General features: G+C 43.9%; 1 protein-coding gene across 5 annotated transcripts in view; it reads right to left on the bottom strand.

The window, feature by feature from the left end:
* Positions 1–18,295, bottom strand: part of VPS41 (VPS41 subunit of HOPS complex) — a 172,033-nt gene extending 153,738 nt beyond the window's left edge. For 3 of the 5 annotated variants that reach the window (XM_073332850.1, XM_073332853.1, XM_073332854.1), the window contains exons 1-2: positions 18,230–18,295; positions 13,268–13,306 (exon numbers count right to left, since the gene is read on the bottom strand). In XM_073332850.1, the coding sequence (XP_073188951.1) occupies positions 13,268–13,306; positions 18,230–18,250 (60 nt within the window). In that variant the 5' untranslated portion in view covers positions 18,251–18,295. Of the gene's footprint in view, positions 1–13,267; positions 13,307–15,164; positions 15,261–18,229 lie in introns of those variants that run through there. The other 2 variants (XM_073332852.2, XM_073332851.1) reach the window with 2 other exon arrangements.
* Between the last annotated feature and the right edge of the window lie 945 nt (positions 18,296–19,240).

The following is a 19,240-nucleotide window of genomic DNA, read 5'->3' as shown; positions in this document are numbered from 1 at the left end:
CTGCTATACAATGGAATGGAGGTGCTCAGATTGAGGTTACCAACCCATGAAGTCACCCTTGTATTTTATGCTGCCAAAAATATTGACCTCTACAGAATTATGGTGAAAATACACTGCTTTTCTGAGTAAGGAAATGAAGTGAATCACCTCCTGTGCAACCCCAGTATGGTTCTTCATAAGCCAAATCACCAACAACATGCTAATCTTTGGCAAATATGGATCAGGCTGTCAGGAAAATTAGTGTGTGAAATCTTTTCTTCTTATGGATCTGATGAGGATTTATTTAATCCTTTGTCTTCTTTGGGAAAATGTAGGTATACTAAAGCAAAGGATTTACAATGATATGGCTGCCCACGAATAAATATTAAGATGGTTGCATTCCAAGGATGAAGTAATACACAGATGAAAGGAAAAAGCACACAGCATTTTATTTCTTTTCAGGACTGCCATGATATAAAGAAAGTCTCACAATATGTGTGGAACACCAATTCCAGATTCACCCCAACAACTCTGGACATAAACGAAGTTGTGAAGCAGAAGTACAGAAGACATACTGCACATGAACAATCCTCATAAGTGACATGTAAAAAAAATATAGTCCACAATAGTATTTGGTTTCACTTCAGCTATTTTTTTTTTCTCACTTGAAGTTTTGTGTACACCAAGCCAGTGGGAATTATAAAACCACTTCAACTACACACAATAATCCTAGTTACCTTTAATTACATAAGAGTGATATAAAATGGCTTGTTGTATTTTTGATATCCCAGACAAGTTCCAAAAGGGAAGGAAAAGCCTAAGATAATTCAAATCTGAATGAAACTACACCTTTCCTCTTGTATTTCCCTTTGCTGAGTAAGGAATTTCAACAGAACTATTTGTTTCCCCTATGAACACTACTTGGGCACTAACTGTTGCCATTTTGTGATCAACTGCATATGAATACCCTACAGTGCAATTTTGGGAACAGTCATTTTTGAAGTTTCTTTTATCAACTCGCTGAAATGTGAAACTGGTTAGGAAATTATTGAAAAAGAAAATTCAGTGTTGCTCCATCCACATCAATGAATTAGTATTTTGGGAAGGCCACATCTGCACACACTGTTGACACAGTAGCTTTTCAATTGCATTTAATTTATGTAACATGCAAGGCAGTATTTTTACCTTTTATATATTCCAAAACACACAGGAGAACTGGCACTTCTATTTAATATTAATAGCTCATTAAGTGAAGTATCTAATTTTCACACAAGAACAGCAGATATTAGAAGAATATAGCAGTAAAACCAGTAACCCATTTTTCTTGGAAGTCAATCCTAGAACGATGCATATTATAATCTTAGTCACTTGTCACTGAAAACATGTTTTTAAAATTAATGTATGAAAAGATTCCATTTAAACGTCAATACATTATTTACAATGCTCATCCCACTGACTCAAATTGATAAATTATTTGCATGATACTTTTTCTCATTAACAGAGTTGTTTTTTTATTGCATACCTTCCCTTTCTCCGCACCCTATTTAAATGGCTCGTTTCACTTTAGGTATGCAGGAAGAAGTGAGCTCTCTCTGGCTAGTGAGCGTGTGAGAGAGAGAAAGAGAGAGAAAAAGAAAATATAAAAACTTTTAAAGAAGTTCATATACAGAACTTTTTCATTTGTAGATCTCAAAGAACTGGAGGAGAAAAAAGGAAGACTAAGGCTATGTCTACGCAGCCACTTTCAGCACTAAAAACTTTTGTCATTCAGGGGTGTGAAAAAACACATCTGAGCAATGAAAGTTTTAGTACTGAAAAGTGCCAGTAAAGAGAGTGCTTTATTGCCAGGAGAGCTCTACCCCAGTGACCAAACATGCCCGCACTGCCCATGTCACAGCGCTGCCGCAGCCGCGCTGTAACATGGGTAGTGTAGACATACCCTAATATAACCCCCTTTTACAGATGGAGTAGGAGAGGCATGGAGAAGCGAAGTGGCTTGCCAAAGGGGACACAGTGAATTGTCAGACAAAAGGAGCTGAAATACAAGAAATGGCAAAGATGCAATGTAGGCTGATGTAGTATCTGAATCTATTTTTAATTCATTTTTTGTCAAGTTGATGGTGTCGCTTTAACGACAACAATAGTGGAAGAGCCCATCTGTGCTTGATGCCCTGTGCTTAGAGAATATTTTGGTGGGGAACGTAGCAGGGTTAGGAAACCCTTTTTTACCAGATGCTGTGTTTACTTGAAACATTTGTAATTAGGTTTAGATCAGTTCAGCGTTATCTAGGAGACTAAGGCCTTGGCTACACTTGCAAGTTGGAACACAGTAAATCAGCCCCGGGCGCCCTAACTCCTGAGGTGTCCACACTGGCAAGGAACATAGAGCACCCGGACTCCGCAGCTGGAGCACCCCTGGTAATCCACCTCAACAAGAAGCATAACGCTTGCTGCGCCCCGGCTGGAGACCGCAGTGCCAGTGTGGACTGTGCTCTGATGCTTTAATGTGCTCTGATCAGCCTCCTGAAGTGTCCCACAATCCCTGTTCTAGCCACTTTGAACTCTACTGCCGTGCCCTCAGGTGATCAACCATCAGATCCGCCTTTTAAATTCTCTGGGAATTTTGAAAATCCCCTTCCTGTTTGCTCAGCCAGGCGTGGAGTGCTCTCAGCACAATTTTCCAGGTGACCATGCCTCCACGTGCCAGGTGATCCCCAGTATGGAGCAATGGCGAGGTGCTGGACCTCATCAGTGTTTGGGAGGAGGAAGCTGTCCAGTCCCAGCTGCGCTCCAGCAGTAGGAATTACGATACCTACAGGCAGATATCAAGGGCCATGGTCAGGATGCTCTGCAGTGTGGGGTTAACGTGAAGATGCTGCGCAATGCCTACCACAAAGCGCGGGAAGCAAACCGCCACTCCGGTGCTGCCCCCATGACTTGTCATTTCTACAAAGAGCTGGATGCAATACTTGGGGGCGACCCCACCTCCACTCCAAAGAGCACCATGGACACTTCAGAGGCTGTAGCAGCCCAGAGTTCAACAAGGCAGGAGGAGAAAAGCAGGAGTGATGGGTGCTGAGGAGGAGTGGGGCCCAGAGCCAGAGGACGGTCCAGCGTCCTTAGATGCATGCAGCCAGGAGCTGTTCTCAAGCCAGTCAGAAGGTAGCCAGTCAGAGCGGACGGTGCTTGCGGAAGAACAAACAGCAGAGGAGGTGCCTGGTACACAGCTTTTATTTTGGGAAGGGAGTTCTTTGGCGCGGGCTCTTGGGGCGAGGAGGGTTGCAGAAAGAAGGGTTAGAGCTGCGTGCATGCCTAGATGCAGAATAAGGCATTGATGTGCTCTCTCACATCGCGGTAATCGGCCTCAGTGATCTCATCGAAGGTCTCATGCAGAAGCTGGGCAATCCGCTTGTGCAGGTTCCTTGGCAGAGCTCTATGCTCCTTGTCCCAGTCAGGCTAACATGTCCGCACCACTGTGCCATGAGGGGTGGGGGGACCACTGCTGCACACAAGCAAGTGGCATAAGGGCCAGGGCAGAAGCTGCATTGTAGTAGAAGACCCTCCCCTTGCTTCCCAAGTCACTCTCAGAAGCGAGATATCTTCCAGGATGAACTCATCCTCTGAAAAATGAGGGGACACTGTTCAGCCCGTCCCCTGCAGCTGTTGGCTCTCCCTAAGGCACAGAACCCCAGAGGACAGTACAGCCCTGAAACATTCAGTCCCCCTTGCCCCTGTGCTTACTTACTATTTCGGGGCCCTTGTGGGTTATGTGCGCTCGCTTTGGGATGGGCACTTTCTGCTATTGTGTGCACTGTGCTTGCCTTTAAGTTCAGCCGAATCATTGCTCTGTCTAGTGTGAACAATGCTGCTTCTGTTAAGGGTTGCATTTTGGCTTTACAGATGCAGCCTTGAGATCCCAGCAGTCCTTGTTATCAATGGCCGAAAGGCTGCAAAGAATCGGGAAGCGTCCACGAAGAAGCAAGGAAGACCTTCTGCATGAAGTCATCCAGCAGTCCCTTACTGAAAATCAAAAAGTACAGGAGGGGTGGTAGACTGAAAGGAGGCTCCGCCAGCAGAATGCGGATCACCAGCAACAAACCACGGAGCAGGTCCTAAGCGTTATGGAATGCCAACCGGACTCAATGCAGGCGCTCATAGCACTCCAGATGGAGCAGATCCATGCCCGCCGCCCCCCACTCCTCCCGTAGCCCTTGTCCCAAAACTCTTTCCCTTGTGCCCCCATGTCACCGCCAACCCACTTTCTCCAACATCCGGTTTCTTATCACCACCAGCAGTCTCCAACACCTGTAGGTTCACCACCCAGCCCTGCAAACTACGACTCTTACCCACTGCACTCAACCCCCATCATCATGCATTTTAGCTAGCCTGAAGTGCAGCACTCATTGCGCGGCACTCCAGACAGGAAGGCTGAATATGATAACAGGACATACGCAAATCTGTGATTGCCCCGTTCCCCCCCATTACCTTCCCTCCTCCCACACAGCACAGCTATGTCATGCCATGTGTTTTCCCATGTGTTTCTTTTCAATAAATTAATTTTTTGGCTTTGCAAACATTCTTTATTGCATTAAGTAAAAGATAGCGTAGCCCAGGAAATCAACAGGCACGCAAGTCAGTGCATCATACGTAGCAAACACAGATGCCCACTAGCATTGGAACCACTGCACTTCACTCCCATGCAGGGCACCAAACATTACTGGGGGCTTTCAGCATCAAATTGCTCCCTCAAGGTATCCCTAATCCTTACAGCCCTGCACTGGGCCCCTCTAATAGCCCTGGTCTCTGGCTATTCAAATTCAGCCTCCAGGTGCTGAACCTCCGTGGTCCATGCCTGAGTGAAGCTTTCACCCTTCCCTTCATAAATGTTATGGAGGGTACAGCATGCGGCTATAACTGTAGGGATGCTGTCATCAGCCAGGTCCAGCTTCCCATACAGACAGCGCCAGCGGCCTTTTAAACGGCCAAAAGCACACTCAACAGTCATTCTGCACTGGCTCAGCCTATTGTTGAACCACTCCTTGCTGCTGTCAAGGCTCCCTGTGTATGGTTTCATGAGCCATGGCATTAAAGGATAAGCGGAGTCTCCAAGGATCACAATGGGCATTTCGACTTCCCCTACAAAGATCTTCTGGTCTGCGAAGAAAGTCCTGGCTTGTACCTTCCTGAACAGGCCTGTGTTCTGAAAGATGCTTGCATCATGCACCTTTCCGGACCAGCCTGTGTTAATGTCCATGAAACGCCCACGGTGATCCACAAGCACCTGGAGAACCATTGAGAAATACCCCTTCCGATTTATGTACTCGGAGGCTAGGTGGTCTGGTGCCAAAATTGGAATATGCATCCCATCTATCGCTCCTCTGCAGTTAGGGAAACTCGTTTGTGCAGAGCCAGCCAAGTCACGCACATTGCCCAGAGTCATGGTTCTTCTGAGCAGGATGTGATTAATGGCCCTGCAAACTTGCATCAACACGATTCCAACGGTCGACTTTCCCACTCTGAATTGGTTAGCGACTTATAGGTAGCTGTCTGGAGTTGCCAGCTTCTAGATTGCAATAGCCACGCACTTCTCCACCAGCAGGGCAGCTCTCAATCTCGTGTCCTTGCGTCGCAGGGCGGGGGCAAGCTCAGCACACAGTCCCATGAAAGTAGCTTTCCTCATCCGAAAGTTCTGCAGCCACTGCTCGTCATCCCAGCCTTGCATGATGCTGTGATCCCACCACTCAGTGCTCGTTTCCCGAGCCCAAACGCGGCATTCCACTGTGGTGAGCATATCCGTGAATGCCACAAGCAATCTCATGTCGTATGCGTTATGTGAGTCGACATCATCGTTGGACTCCTCACGGTCACTTTGTAGCTTAAGGAGTAACCTGACTGCAATTCGTGACGTGCTGGCGAGACCTATCAGCATATTCCTCACAAGTTTGGGATCCAGTCCCGCAGACCGAAAGGAAAGACAGAGCATGCAGTACAAAAACCATTGAAAGATGGTGCCAAATGTGGTTGGAAGCTCAGGGATTGCTGGGATGCAAAGCGATGCATCACGGGGCATTGGGGCAGGATCCAGGATGCCCTGCGCCCCCCATTCCCACAAGCCACAGTGCCAGAATGGGAAGAGGTGCTCTGTGGAATAGCTGCCCATAATGCACCGCTTCCAATGCCTCTCCAAGTGCCGCAAATGTGGCCATGCCACTGCACTTGCAGCTAACAGTGTGAACACATGGCAGTGCTTTCCCTGCTGCTGTCTCCGAGAGCTGGTTTAACTCATAGCGCTCTACACCTGTAAGTGTAGCCATGCCCTCAGAAGTTCAGTACAGAGGTACATCAGCAGCCCTCATTAGCTGTCCATTTTCTGAGTTTAATGGGAAGACATGTAAATATTAGCAGGCATGCACAGAATGCAGTCAAAGGTTTATAACACTATTGCAACAACAATTCCATTAAAAATAAGATTGGATACGAGTCTGACTACACTTTAAAAAAACAACAACAACATATCCAAACTTCAACAGGTCAACAAACAGGAAGCTCCTAATCTCAGATATTGAAATACTTATATGATCATCACAGCAGTATCTGAGCAACTCACAATGATCACTGGATTTTTTTAATCCTTACAACACCCCATAAGGCTGGAAATTATTATTCTCATTTTACAGAGGGGAACAGATGGAATGTAGTTGAAGTGCTTGCCCAAGGTCACAGTGAAAGTTTGTGGTTAAGACAGGAATTGAAGGTCTCTTAAGCCCCAGTATGGTGCTCCAAATCATTCTGCCCACTCTATAATGTGTGTATCATCAAGTTAACTGACAAATCTGCTACTTCCTTTGTGCAGACCAGTGATAATCTATACTGATGGAAAAATATATGTAAGTATTGGATAAGTATAATTATTTTGTGCACCAGACATACACTGGTGGCAGAAGTAAAATCCACATTCGCTCACAAGATTTCACAACAATGCCATAGATTGCCCCACGACTATGTCACATTATGCAGATACTATGAGGTAGTTCAGCTATCAAGCCTTGTTTCTGGTTGGCTATCATGATACAATGCAAAACAATATTGAGGTCCAGAGTGATAAACATCAGGGAACCGAATATAAACAAAATTCAAGTAGGCACATTGCACAAAAGCAGCTTTTGGAAATTTCAAAAGCAAGCGTAAAAAGACTCTCTACTTAGAAGAGAGGATCCAAAAGAGATCCATGTGTGGGTTCTGCAATATAAGCTACCAGGGAGAACTAGTGCAGTATCACTGTCTCTTTTTTTTAAAATGGTACATTACATCATTCAGTGCAACATGATTTGCTAATAGAGAACTAAACTGCAAAGCCAAGGCACATCCTAGCTGAGTATTATACTCAACTCAAAAAGTCGAGGAAAATGTACACTTACCTCTCAGCTTTGTACCACAGATCTGTTAAGAAGCATTGATATAAAGCTAACAAACACGTGAGAAGATTTTTGCCAATTAGATACCAAAATCTAATTAAGATTTGGTTGGGAAAAGCAAGCTCAGTTGTAAAAGTAACCACTTACAGGTACACTGCAGGAAGGAAGAGTAATATTAAAAACAGAGAAATTTCGCTTCATGCTGTACATAATTTATTCAGACTTTCTTCTCCACTGTTTATGAACAGTCAAAGGTCAGTATATTCTTTTTTGTTTGTTTGTTTGCTTTTTAAGGCCTCATCAAATGTGACAGCCCTAATACGCAACTCTAGGTGCTGTAAAATAATGTTAAATACACCCATGAAGTAGCATCGTATCTAGAACTTTTCTGTGAAATAAACCTGTTCAATCTAAAATGTAGCACACCTGATTGTTTTATGGGTTGGGGAAAATGATGTACATCACATGTGCCATTTTAAAAAATGACAGAAGTTTAAAAAAAAATAGATGTCAGTGCTTCAAGATTGCTGTGAAAATACTTTGCAGCTAAAGTACTTCCTCCCCGCCCCCCGAGAATTAAAATACCATTTTAGATATATTGTTTGCTCACCATATCATGGGAGAATAAATAGTAGCCTGTCTACATGATAAGTAAAAGCTCATAATACCCCATATCATATGTAAGGATATGAAAGAGAGAGTAAACTGTAGTGTAGTAACCAAGAAAGATCTGCTACAATTGCATAGTGGTGACACAAATAACTACCACCATCATCACTGAAAGGTTTGCTGAACATACAAAAATATGCACGACCTCTACTAACTTATACCTATGTGCTTTAGACATTCTAATTTAAACAACTGGAAAACAATAAACACATTTAAATGGCCTCAGGAATTCAACTTACAGGACCAGTGGAAACCAGATTTGCAATGAAGAGCTGTGTGACATCATATAGGCAAAACAGTCACTTTTGCAAAACATCACACGTCTGAGATTGATCACATGCTCTGCTTTTGCAAAACATCATACGCTCTGTCATTGATTCCGTACAAACAACATCTTAACATTCATAAACAAACAGGTAACTCAAAGCAGACTATGCAAGTGGGAAAATTATTAGCATTATATTATCACTTGTTAAGAGCAGACAATATGCTCACTTTTGACAGACACACAGAATGGAGAGAGTCCCTGTCTCAACAAGCTTACAATCTAATAGAAAAAAAGACAGCAAGATGGTGCTGTGAAGTCACAGTAAGGACTAACAGAAGAGAGTTTTTTCCTTGTGTGCACTCAATTCAGAGTGGGGAGGTGGAGGAATTGTTCAAAGAGGGACATGCGGTCCCTTCTAACTCTGTGATTCTATGATTATTCATTCACCCTTTCCACACTACAGAAGAAAATTTTTGCAAGAAGATAAAGCTTAACATGGGCAATTACACCTTGCCTCCTCTGATAACAAGCTCATCATTTGCAATTGTCCCTTATGTTCAAGAATCTCAAAGGGATTAAAGCTAACATCAATTGTCTGCCATTAATTTTGTTATGAATATAGTGGTAACTGCCTATAATAAATCCATGTAATAAATGTTATACATATTTTACTTATGTATAAACCAAGGCACAGAGAATTAAAATAGTTTGCCCTAGTCACATAGGTAAATCTTGCCATGGGTTCAGTGAGTCCAGTCCTCTGCTATAACCACTACATAACACTGCCTATCAATACCAACTCCTAATCTCATAATGTATTATGTTTAGTATATAAAAAAAAAAGAGTGAAAACACAGTGATATGGACAAACTAATCCATGACCATATACATTTCACATCAAGAGAATTAAAGCAGCAATTCACCACACGTAGTCTTCATGCGTCTGAAGGGCCAGCATATATCATTTGATAATTATGCATGAATGATCATAGAAAACGGTTTAGTCAAAGATGTGGACCTCCAGGTAACATGGATGTGTTTCACTAGTTCACTCCAGCACATTTTAGATATTGTTTCCAGGCTTGTTATAACAGCTAAATATTTAAAGACAACACATCACGTGTCCTTATACAAAAAAAGAAGAAGAATGTCCAGACTGAGTTGGACCAAAGGTCCACCTAGCCTAGTATCCTGTCTTCCGACAATGGCCAATGCCACGTACCCCAGAGGGAATGAACAGAACAGGTAATCACCAAGTGATCCAGCCCGTCACCCAGTCCCAGCTTCTGGCAAACTGAAGCTATGGATACTATCCCTGCCCATCCTGGCTATCAGTCATTAATGGTCCTATCCTCCATGAATTTATCCAATTCTTTTCTGAATCCTGTTATAGTCTTGACCTTCACAACATCCTCTGGCAACGAGTTCCACAGGTTGACTATGCATTGTGTGAAGAAATACTTCCTTTGGTTTGTTTTAAACCTACTGCTTATTAATTTCATTTGGTGACCCCTAGTTCTTGCATTATGAGAAGGAGTAAATAAGACTTCCTTATTTACTTTCTCCACACCAGTCCTGATTTTATAGACCTCTATCGTACCCCCCCTTAATCATCTCTTTTCCAAGCTGAAAAGTCACAGTCTTATTAATCTCTCCTCATATCCCAAATCATTTTTGTTGCCCTTTTCCGATTACAATACCTCTTTTTGAGATGGGGCGACCATATCTGCATGCAGTATTCTAGATGTGGGCGTATCATGGATTTACATAGAAAAGATCATATTGCCTCTATCTTACTATCTACTCCTTTCTTAATGATTCCCAACATTCTGTTAGCTTTTTTTGACTGCCGCTGCACATTGAGTGGATGTTTTCCGAGAACTATCCACAATTACTCCACTACCTCTTTCTTGAGTGTAACAGCTAATTTGGACCCTATCATTTTATTCGTATCATTGGGACGATGTTGTCCAATGAGCACTATTTCGCATTTATCAATACTGAATTTCATCTGCCATTTTCTTGCCCAGTCACCCAGTTTTAGGAGATCTTTTTGTAAAGCTTCACAGTCTGCTTTGGACTTAACTATCTTGAGTAGTTCTTCACTATCTTGAGTAGGAACCAGAATTAGGATTTGATCCTTTAGGTCCTGTCATACCTTCTCAATAGGACTGAAAAGTAGGTGCGTATTACTCTGTGTATTTATAGACTAACATAAAGGTGCACTGCCACAAGCTGGTTGAAAGATTTTGACATGAGTAATTTTGACAATTTTTTGGACCAAAGTTAACTAAGGGGAAAAACTGAAAATATAGACAAAAATTGCAGCCTGTTTTTTGCCCAGCTCCACCTTCAACAATTAGTAAGGCTACGATTATGAAACAGAGGTCAAAGAAGTCACGGAATCTGAAGACAGCAATGGAGAGTGGGTTACTGTTGTACACAATGGGTGGCATCAGCACATAGCTGAGGTTCATCCCATGCAGCCCTATCCCTAGTGGTGAGCTGGAGCCAGTTCGCACCGGTTCGTTAGAACCGATTGTTAAATTTAGAAGCCTGTTCTAAAATTTTAAATTTTAAATCTGTTAAATTTTAGAACCGGTTCTAAAAGGGCTTCTAAATTTAACAACTGGCCAAAAGTGGCACCTTAGGCGTCGACTCCATGGGTGCTCCGGGACTGGAGCACCCACAGGGAAAATTTGATGGGTGCAGAGCACCCACGGCAGCTCCCCATCCCGCGCCTGGCCCCAGCTCGCCTCTGCCTTCTCCCCTGAACGTGCTGCCCCGCTCTGCTTCTCCGCCCGCCCTCCCCCGCCCCCCCCCACCGTCCGGCTTCCCGCAAATCAGCTGTTTGTGCGGGAAGGCTGAGAAACAGGCGGCGGCTTCGCGCTCAGGCCCAGGGAGGCAGAGGCAGAGCGGAGGTGAGTTGGGACACAAGGAGGGCCGCCCACGCCGCAGCAGGTAACCCGGGGGGGGGGGTGCGGCACAGGGGAACCGCTCCCCGCCCCAGCTCACCTCCGCCTCTGAGCGTGAAGCCGCCGCCTACATCTCAGCCCTCCCAGGCTTCCCGCACAGACAGCTGATTCACGGTAAGCTGGGGGAGGGTGCGGAGAAGCAGAGCGGGGCGGCGCGCTCAGGGGAGGAGGCGGAGCGGAGGTGAGGTGAGCTGGGGCTGGGCACCCACCAAATTTGGCTCTGCACCCACCAAATTTTCCCCATGGGTGTTCCAGCCCTGGAGCACCCACGGAGTCGGCGCCTAAGGCACCACTTTTGATGTGATCAGTGGGGGGAGCGGCCGCTCCCCCTGCTCCCCCCCAACTACGCTCCCCCACCCCTAGGAGCCAGAGGGACCTGCTGGATGCTTCCTCGGAGCTGCCCCAGGTAAGCACCGCCAGGACTCCCCACCTCGCCCCCCCGGCAGGTCCCTCTGGCTCTTAGGGGCGGGGTGGGCACCCACTACAGTGGCCCACGAGACCCTCCAGCCCAGTTCTGGGGGCAGTCAGGACACAGGGGAGGGGGGTGGATGGGGCAGGAGTCCCCGGGGGGCAGTGGTGGGCCACGACCCCCTCGTGGGGTGAGGAGAGAATCGGTTAAGATTTTGGCAGCTCATCACTGCCTATCCCCATCACTATCACAGGCCAATCAGACCCAGGGGTGACAAGATTCCAGAGTGTTGCTGCCCAAGACTGAGTCATGAAAGCCCTGGCTCAGGTAGCTGCTTCAACAGTAGCTGCAAGCTGGGGTTGCAACAGCTGAAACTGCAGGCAGAGGGGGTGGGACAGCAGGAGGAGCCAGGAGGTTGCTGAGGCCAAGGAGTGAAAATATCATAGCAAACCCTGCAGCCAGGAAGGAAGGAGAAAATCCAGCCCAGGACAAATACAGCCACCACAATCACCAAGGAAAGGAGAGGTCAACCCAGCACAGGGGACTCAAGGGCCCCCCCCGACTACAAACTCACCCAAGAGGGGAATCAGGACCACCAACAAAATCCACTAGGGGACTAGACAGCCTAATCACAGCCAATGCCTGAACCCTAGATACCAATCTCCAGTGCAGTTAACACCCCTAGGTGAAGAGCAATGTTTCTATCATCACCATTTCATTCTAGTTTTGAGCATTGGGAGCCACTTTAAACTATCTAATTGATAATGGGTGACGGTCACCCTTGTTCTAGTCTACATGCCGAGGCAATGCCTAACATGATAGCATCTGTCCACCACCCTATTGGGAGAGCTTGGGAGAGCACTGCCACCTATTCCACTCCCCTCCCCTGCCCCCAGTTTGACCCTTGTGTTTACATACAATGCAAAAATTGAAGTACTGTACATTGGACTTCCGCAGTCGCACCCAAGAACTAAGTTTGGATGTACTGCACTGGCGTAAGGAGGAAAGACTTGGATTCATTTCAGCTCCCTTTCTTCTGCTCACCCAATAACACCACCTGAATACTTAAATGTTTTGGATGGTGCAAACATTTTAAGTCAATAGGCCAATCTTGTTTCAAAATACGATCTGGCAAACATGTGCTGCATAAACTAAGACTAAATTCAGGCTGTGAAATCATTAAATATCAGTTGCATTTCTTTAATGTAATATATAGAAATGACATTGTCAATCACATTTTCATTTGTTCAAAGCAGAAATGCATGAATTTAAGTTTTACCTTCTAACATGATTCACTTTATTAAAATCTTGTGATCCCAGGCTTTAATATCAAGTTGCATTTTTATTTTTTTTAAAAGGATGCACTTTCACTATTAATTTGCCCACAGCTCAAACTACCTGTTAGAACACAAACACAGCTTCTCTTGTAAATAAGCGGCTGACAAAATAGAAACAAACGAACAAAAAAAAACAAGACCCCAAAAAAACCCTGCATATTGATAACAATGCAGTTTAAACACTACAACCATGAGGCCCCTGTACACAGTCTTACCTCAGAATCATCTGTAGATTCTTCGTTAGATCTGATTTCCTGAAAGCGATAAAAAAAGCATGAAGAAAAAAATTTAACGTGTGTGCAGAGCAAATGATAATTATCTTTACTTTTTTAATTCTACAAGTCTTTTTATTAGAGGCAAAAGGTCAATAGAGTTTCAAGTGATTCTGAATGTGTTACAGATAAATGATTATCTTTTCTGATTTTCTTATTTATCCATACCCATTCTGTGTTTAGGACTTGTAATCTGGTACCACACTGACAGTCACTGGCACTGGTTGGCTGTGACGCTACTGTTGGCTACCCTAAAGCAGACAGTAACTAATACCACATCATTCCAGAAACGTGCACCATCTAAGACTCTAAGCAATAGTCAGGTACCTGTAAAAGGCTTTCCCTCACCAGCAATGGGCAATCCATCTTGCAAAGCAATCTCCAGCATCTCGGCCCACGGGACAGAACTGCATGCTCAAGTGATCCACAGGCCAACTTCTGTATTTAGCCACTATTCGCCCATTAATTCATTGGCTTATTTTGAACTGGTTAACTCTTTAAAACAGTTTCCCAGAAAATTCTAATGATGATGCATATTAAATAATAACTCTTCCATTTATGCACAATTCAGACAGAGTGCTTGCTCAAACCTTCAAAGAAACTGTGCCTTTAAAACATCTGCCTTTCAAGACAATGAATCTTGCCATCCTACAAAAAAAAAAAAAAAAAAGAAGAGCCTACTCTTGCTAATCTCTCACCTGTCCACTGGTGAAATCTGCTGATGCCATGTCTCCTCAAAAAGGTCAGCAAAATGAAGATTTACTTAACGTATTTATAGTTATCAATAGCAATAAAAGGTTACAACTAATATGCTGACAGTGAACGTAAGCATTTTAACAACAGCCCATGATATAAACAAAGAACGAACAAAAGAGAAGAAGTATTTCAAATCTTATGAAGTAATATTTTGACAATAAGATATTTAGGTACAGCATTCACGAGAGACAAAGTTACAGACAATGAGAAGAGAGATGAAGCGGAAAGAAAATCTAATACTGATGATTACCAGTGTTTCATCTTTAGTTTGTTGGTCACATTTATTTATTTTTGTGCTATAAAAATGTGCTTATTGTAACCTCTAAGCACATAACAAATGTCTTCTCTGCATGGTTGAAGATCACTTTTAGTAACCAAGCAAAACCATTTAGAGAGGGGAAAAAAAGTCACATTTCCATTTACTGTTAGTGACTCCATACAAGACATTACCATGCTTACAGTCATCTGCCTTTCCAAGCTTTATTAACTACAGACAGGCCCATCTCTAAAATATTGTCCTTAAACGGGTGCAACTGTTTATTCTCTGTTCAAGTCATAGTTCAAAATTAAAAAGGAAATCTTGATTTGGGAAGCTAATGAACAGACTCTGCATCACCTGATAGGACGCTGGCAGTGTTTTTGGGTGTTTAGAATTGACAGGTACCCTGCTAACTCATGATGCAAGGGAGCTACTCTGAAAAGCTTTCTGCCTGACTTCTCCCATTCCCACAAGTAAAATTGGAATAGTAACCACAGTCATGACTACAATGGGGTTTTGTTGGGATGGGTTTTTTTTAAATGTATGAACCAAGAGGATTATCCTGAATTCTATTTTTTATTTTTAAAATAGTCTCCTAACTGTGAACAGAAAATCCCTGCTGAGTGACTAGTAGGTGACCAGAATCCCAAACAGTGAACTAGTAACTATCAATGGCAGGCCTGTCACACTCTGGGGTCAGGGGGGCGGGGAATCAGTGGTGTTGTATATTTCAGCCAATTGGCAGATGCTGGTTTTCAAGAAGCCTAAGAATGGAGAAATGATACACAGATGAGAAAACTGGGGAAATTTAAAAGTATTCCTAACCTGTATAGTTAATCTCTGATTTGGCAAACTTGACAATGCATCTCACCAAATGCAGTCTTCCATCCACGTTGTTGTGGGAGGGTTTTCCCTTTACACTAAAAACAGACGCCATCAACTGACTTTAGGCTTGTAACTTAGATAGGTACGGAAGAAAAATCAAAAAACCTAAATTCCAATGAAAGTTCACCTGCATACACACACTATTTATAGTTCCTCTCTAGTGTAGGGAAACCCAAACATAAGTCACAGCATCTTCTACATGCAAAATTGACCATAAGCAAAAGTGAAACGACCACTCTCATATGATAGTCCAAAAGGAGAGAAATGCAAACAATTAAATCAGAGTGTTTTAATAATCAAAAGGTGTTCATTAATTTAAAAAGTAAGGATTTTTAATGATACTTTTATATTTGACTGTGCCTTAATGAGGTGCACTAATTATAGATTTTAGTGACAAAGACAATGGAAAGAACACAAAAACTGCCTCGACCAACAAAATCCACAACATTGTAGAAGAGGTGCATATCTGATAAATACCAACAGTAGGACCTGCCTCCTTCAGAGAATTTAAATTTCTCCATAGTTAGGAAGTAAATCCTGGGAAAAATAGTTCTCCTAAGCTTTATTATGCCCTACATACTGATAGAAAGCGTGTGTGTGGCAGTGGAGAAGATATGGGAAAGCCAAATTTCTGAAGGCTTTAAACAAATTATATTTATAGCATATGAAACTGCTATACTTGGGTTGGGAAACTTTTTCTTAAACCTATTTTATTCTTGTCTCACATACAGGAACCAACTCCAAAGAATGCTCCATAGACAGAGTCTTTTTGAGCTGAAAAGTACTATATGTAACAAGTGTATTAAAAGGTGGTCTAGAACAACCAAAATTTCAGCTGCCTTCCAGAGAATATCCCACTCTCCCCCATACTTGTTCCCCATTTTCCAGAAGAGAATCTCTCTCCCAACCAATTCAGATGGACTTATGTCTTTCTTCCACCTCTGCATTCTTGATCTTCCTCTGAAGTGAAGCAGTCTGCATGTAACAATCAGCTGTGCGTTCACACGTTACCCTGACATTATTACATCTGCCCCCAGATTCCAAAGATCCTGCCTTAAAGCCTACCTGCCAGGGTTTATTGTAAAATATTACATTAAAACTTAGGCCCCAGTCCTGCCCACATTTAAATGTATAACTTTACACAGGAGTAATCCCACCGACTATACACTGACAGGACTGGACCCTACACATAGAATACTGCCTATTACACTATTTGAAAGGCTAATACTGTAATGATTACCACTTTTTCTTGAGTCACATACTAAATTTAATACTAAAACTGCTTCACTCATAGAACTGCAGAATGAGGTTCTTCAGCCTCAATCTTGCCAGGAGCTCAGCACATGCTGACCCCTGGACTCACTTCAAAGGGGCTCCAGGCATGTAGAGGGATCGAAACATTTGAATTGCCATTACGGATGAGACCTGAAATCCATCTAGTCCAGAATCCCAGTCTGCCATTACCAGATAATTCTAAAGTGCAAGAACCCTGCAATAGGCAGGCATGGGATAATCTGCCGCCACCCCTCCCCATTAGGTTTCACCCGGATATCCAATAGTTAGAGACTGCCTTAAATTCTAAGGCATGAAGTTTAGTATCTCTTTCCCCTGCCCCCCCACCCAAAAGTTATCTATTAAGATAACTCTGGATATTCCTGTTATACATATAAATGTCCAATCCTTTATTGGATCTTCCTAAATTCTTTGATCTGCCAATACAGTGCACTACACCAGATCAAGACCTTAATGACTATCAAAGATTTGTTTTGTCATTCGAAGATTTAACACACCTCCTTCTTCGCCCTCAGAATATAAAAGTTGCTTTAAAAAAAAAGATAAAACATTTAAAGGAAGCAGAGCTCTAGTCTATACCATGGAATGACCATGGAAGAGATTAAATTTTGGACAAACTCTAAAGACAGGTTTCCCTGTACAATACAATTCCCAAGAAGAGGATTTTCTCATATAGGGTAATATGACCAATTATAAAAGTAATTTAAAACAAATTGTTGGTATATAACATTTAAGAATAGGTCCAACCCAGAATTCACCAATAATAATCTCTAAAATAATTTAAGAAACGGTAATATTCTCTCCTCATAAAATAACACTAAGAACTTAACTTTGACAAAATCATAGCCACCAAACTCAGTAAGAATTTGATATAACTAATAAATGAGTGATATTTAATATCCAATAGCTTTATAGAAGTCAAACTAGTGTGGCTGGTGATTTCATGCTCATTAATTCAGGACTTTAAGCAATTTTTATGCATATGTGAAAATGAATGAGACTACAATATTGATTCTGAACCTCAGACAGAGATTAACAGGGTTTCAGCCTCAGCTTTAAATGCCTTCAGGATCACACTGTACTGGTATCTTCAAAAAGAGTAGATACAGAGTAGGCAGCAAAATTGTGCACGAACCCTCTACATCACCCTTCTGCCCACAAAGCCCTCCAGTTCTGCTTTCCACAAACATCCATTCCCAATTCTACTCCTGCAGCTCCTACTCCTCCCCCAATCCGCACCCACTCCTGCTACCTCTACCCCCATCGCATGCCGCCTCTGCCCCCCACAACCCTCCTCCAAACTCCACCCCTCCTGCTGCTTCTGCCCCTCTATCCCCATCCCTCCCACTGCCTCTGCTCCCCACAACCCTCCTCCAAACTCCACCCCTCCTGCTGCCTCTGCCCCTCTATCCCCATCCCTCCCACTGCCTCTGCTCCCCACAGCCCTCCCCAACCCTCTCCCGCCCCCCACAACCGCCCCCCCATCCCCATGCCGCCTCTGCCCCCTACAACCCTCCCCCAATCCCAACCCCCTCCCGCTGCCCCCCCACAGCCCTCCCCCTAATCCCCGCCCCCTGCTGCTGCTGCTACCCCTCCAGAAGCCTCTCTCTTCCCCTTCATGGAAACACAGTGGTTTCTCCGCTGCCTTAGTTTAACTCCTCCGCCTGGAGCAAACACTGGGGCTCCCACTGTGCAGCTGGCAGAGCCTTTACCTTCTCCTCTGCTTCCGCCATGCTGCAGCCGCCCGGCAGTCATGTGAGAGGCCGCGGGAAGCCAGAGGGCGGCGGAGGCAGCTTGGGTAATGTAGTTTTTTCTACTTCCTCTCCTGCTGCTGGGGTTAGGGCTGGCAGGAGGGGGGAGGCCTCTGTACCGGCCTTGCCGTTGCTGGTGGGGGGATTAAACAGATTTACAAGCTCATGAGCGCGTTTAACCTATGCGCCTGCCTCACTGGTGCACAGGCAACACCTTGGTGCAAATGGCTGCACTATCAGACAGTATTAGTAAGCGACAGAGCACTGCCGGCCACAACCATTGAAAAAAACCAGGAGCTAGGCCCCAAGAAATTATGAGGTTGCCTTAAACATGACGAGCAATTAGAACAATAATAAACCTGTTGTTATTTTGTTGTGGTTTTTAAGCCTTTAGGGGGAACTTGGCATTTTCATGTTTTTCTCCTCAACCACGAGGGCTAGAAACTTCCTACTTTAAAATGAAAGCTTGAGATCCTGAGGTATTGACATGATTTCAGAAGGTGGGGGTTTAAGAAAAACACCACTTAGGAGACTTAAAATAATAATGAAGACAACTGGAATCCTGCCCAGTTCAGCAGGGATTAAAAGTTATTGCTATCTAACAAGTTTAGTAGCCCCAGATGAGATGAGATGAGTTTGACAAGTTACAGCTCCCATGTCACAAACTCACCACCATGCTTTGCATTGGATTGCAAGTTCTTCAGGTCAGGGGCCAATTCTTACTATGTGTTTGAACAGTGTCGAGCACACTGGAGCCCAGCTCTTAGCTGGTTTCTCTTGTGAGAGCTCCTGAAGCAGGGACCAAAATTGCTTTCCTCCAGTGTTGCCAACTCCCATTATTTTGTTGCTAGTGATATGATTTTGGCTGTGCTAGAGGCCGGGAGGGAGAGAAGTGAAGCTCTCGCTCTCTAGCAAATTTGAGCCCTGCCAGTGGGAAAGCCCGCTCTGAAAAGCTATCTACTCCACTTGCCC

Source organism: Lepidochelys kempii, chromosome 2 (genome assembly GCF_965140285.1).
Source record: "Lepidochelys kempii isolate rLepKem1 chromosome 2, rLepKem1.hap1, whole genome shotgun sequence".
Taxonomy (NCBI): domain Eukaryota; kingdom Metazoa; phylum Chordata; order Testudines; family Cheloniidae; genus Lepidochelys; species Lepidochelys kempii.
Note: the sequence above shows the minus strand (reverse complement) of the source record. Positions and strands in the feature narration are given on the sequence as shown.